At 36.9% G+C, this 2883-nt stretch overlaps 1 protein-coding gene across 1 annotated transcript; it reads left to right on the top strand.

Annotated features, from left to right (window-relative positions):
• Positions 1 to 512: 512 nt before the first annotated feature.
• Positions 513 to 1472, top strand: LOC140516895 (olfactory receptor class A-like protein 1). The gene has a single exon (XM_072627747.1). It carries the CDS (start codon positions 513 to 515, stop codon positions 1470 to 1472), a length of 960 nt encoding a protein of 319 aa, XP_072483848.1.
• The last annotated feature ends 1411 nt before the right edge of the window (positions 1473 to 2883 follow it).

Genomic DNA, 2883 nt, shown 5'->3' on the forward strand with positions numbered 1-2883 from the left:
TAAGTGTTGTAAAATTTAGAAACTATTACTAAAGTGGTCTTTCATATATTTTTTCATCAAGAAAATCTGTGATCCATTTTCAACACTAAAGTCAGTATCCAATTCTTAATGGATGAATTCAGTCAAGTTTAAATGGTATGAAATGTACTTTGCTAGAAATGAAAAGAGCAACAGAGGGTATTGTACAAACCATTTTACTACTCTTCATTTCTGGTGACAGTTGTCAACTCACTTTATTACCCCTTATCTCAGATTCTTCATCTACAAAATTATGGGATTGGAGTACATGCTCTCTATGGTAATTTCCACTTGTAGATATATCATTGTGTGAACTTTTAACATAGGACTCTATTGATCTTAAATGTTTCACAGGCTGGAAGAAATAGGACATTATTTTAATGTTTGTGGACATCATACAACTCTACCACTTTATTGCTCAGATTATCTACTGCTTCCTTTTTTTAGGCTCTTCCATTAATTTGGCATCACATCTCCTGAATCTTTGAAGAAAAATGGTGTCTAGTGAGCTGATCTTTGGTGTGGCATGCTTTTTTCAATGTGCCATTGGTTTTGTAGGGAATTCATTGTTGCTCATGCTCTATGTTTTTATCTCTTTCAAAAAACCTCAACAGAAGAAGCCAATGGATTTGATTCTTGCTCATTTGACTTTGGCCAATATAGTAACACTTTTAACCAGAGGAATCCCAGAAATTATGTTTTGTATTGGGATGAGACATTTTCTAGATGATGCAGGGTGTAAGGCACTCATGTATATTTACAGAGTTTCCCGTGGACTTTCCGTCTGCACAACAAGCCTTCTCAGTACGTTCCAGGCCCTCATCATCAGTCCTCACAACTCTGTGTGGTCAAGTATCAAAACTAGAATCCCCAAATACATTTTACATTATTTCTTTTTTTTCTGGGTCATCAACGCATTGATCTACATTAGTGTCATCGAAGTGACTGAAGCTACCAAAAATGTCACAGTTTCTAGATATCGTTATGTTTCACATGTTTTCATAGTAAGATCAACAAGAAATGATAGTCATTTTACTGCTGCATTCACGTTTGGTATGATTTTTCATGACCTTATCTTTCACTTCCTTATGGGCTTGTCCAGTATCCACATGGTACTACTCCTCTACAGACATAGCAAGCAAGTGCAGCACATTTACAGTAGCAGTCATTCCCCTAGATCCTTCCCTGAAGTCAAGGCCACACAGACTATCCTCTTGCTTGTGTTCTCTTTTGTATTATTCTACTGGCTCAACAACTGTCTTGTTGTACATGAAACTTTTAGTTCAGAAAAAAATGTTGAGTTGGACACTATCTCAAGTTTTTTTGGTGGATGTTTCCCTGCCCTCGCTCCCTTATTGCTTATTGACAGTGAGAGTCGCATCCCAAAACTTCAATGCATACCTGGAAAAGCACAAAGGTCTCCTAAGAATTTTCGGAATGGATTAGTCAACTAATGAATCTAATCTTCCCTCAACCACTCTATGAACTTCAGTGCTCCAATTCTGGAAATAACGTATAGTTCAACAGCTAGGAATTTTAAAAATACCACATGAAAATTTAGCATCATATATTCAAAGTTGAAGTAAATTCCTTTCTTTTTCACCCGCCAGTGTGAGAATGATCATCAGGAACACTCAGATCCTTTTCTCTACATTCATATTAGATAAGTTTTGTCTTGGGTAAGTCATGTCACCATTAGTGGCCACATTATCTTTTTTTGTTATAAAATGAAACGCCTGGATGAAATACACAATGTCACTTCTATGGAGGCCACATGAATATTGTCTTAAGTGCATAGGAATTAATGTCTCATTTTTGAGTTTGTTTCCTTGCTCTCATGAACATCTCTGAAAATAAGATGTCGAATTGCTTAGTAAATGCCAGCACTGTGGTAAGTCCAAAGGATACAAAGAAAGGAAAAAATATCATTTCTTAAGTTAAGCCTGGAAGACATTTAATTAACTACTGCATTATATGAAATAAATATTCAATGTAAAGAAGTGCAATCTCAGATGGAATGTATTAACAGTATGGTAGACTTAGGATGGTCTCTTCTAGAGATGGTGGGATTGCAGCTGAGTCCTGAGGGAGACAGAGTAGCCAGGAAGTAGAAGTAACAGGGAAGAGAATTTAAGTATAGGGGAAGAACCAGGGAAAAGAAAAATCACCTGAAAATGCAGTGTTTTGAGAAGGGAACAACAAGATGCCTAGTGTCACTTGTTAGGGAAAAAGAGTAAAGATTTTTACAGTATGGAAAGATAAGAAGGGCTTAGGTTTTTAAGAGCCTTGAATGTCAATCACAAAATGGTGAAGCTGATCCTGAAGGTGGTAGGGATGTAATGGGATCTATGGAATACAAGGATTACATGATCAAAACTAAATTTTTGGACAATAAATTTGATAGCTGAGTCGATAATGGTCTGTTGTAGGAAAAGCCTTGGGATAAGGAAGGAGTCATAGCCAGTAACAAAACAGACAGTAGACAGGGTGAGTTTGAGGAAAGTGAAAGAGGATGATAGACGGTATGCTACATTAGAGAAGCAATTTTGAATGAGATCACTTGTGCATGTAGAGGGGATTACCTTAGGAAGGAAAAGGATTATGTTATTATGTGAGTCTAGCTTGAAGGAAGAGATATTGGGAAAAGGCATTTGAGCGATTTGTACTGAATAGGAGGGAATATCTCAAAAGAGCATTCAGTATGGGGAAGAGGAAGGTCCACATGAGAAAGGGTGAAATGGCAAAGACAAGTATTAAAACAGGGTGGGAAAAAGGTGAAATCTCTATTCAGTTGTGGAACAATGTCCCTATGAAAAAATATGTGCCTGTGGAAGGAGATGCTTTAATAGAAGATTGGGACCTTCA

The sequence above is a fragment of the Notamacropus eugenii genome (genome assembly GCF_028372415.1).
Source record: "Notamacropus eugenii isolate mMacEug1 chromosome 2 unlocalized genomic scaffold, mMacEug1.pri_v2 SUPER_2_unloc_1, whole genome shotgun sequence".
Lineage (NCBI taxonomy): Eukaryota > Metazoa > Chordata > Mammalia > Diprotodontia > Macropodidae > Notamacropus > Notamacropus eugenii.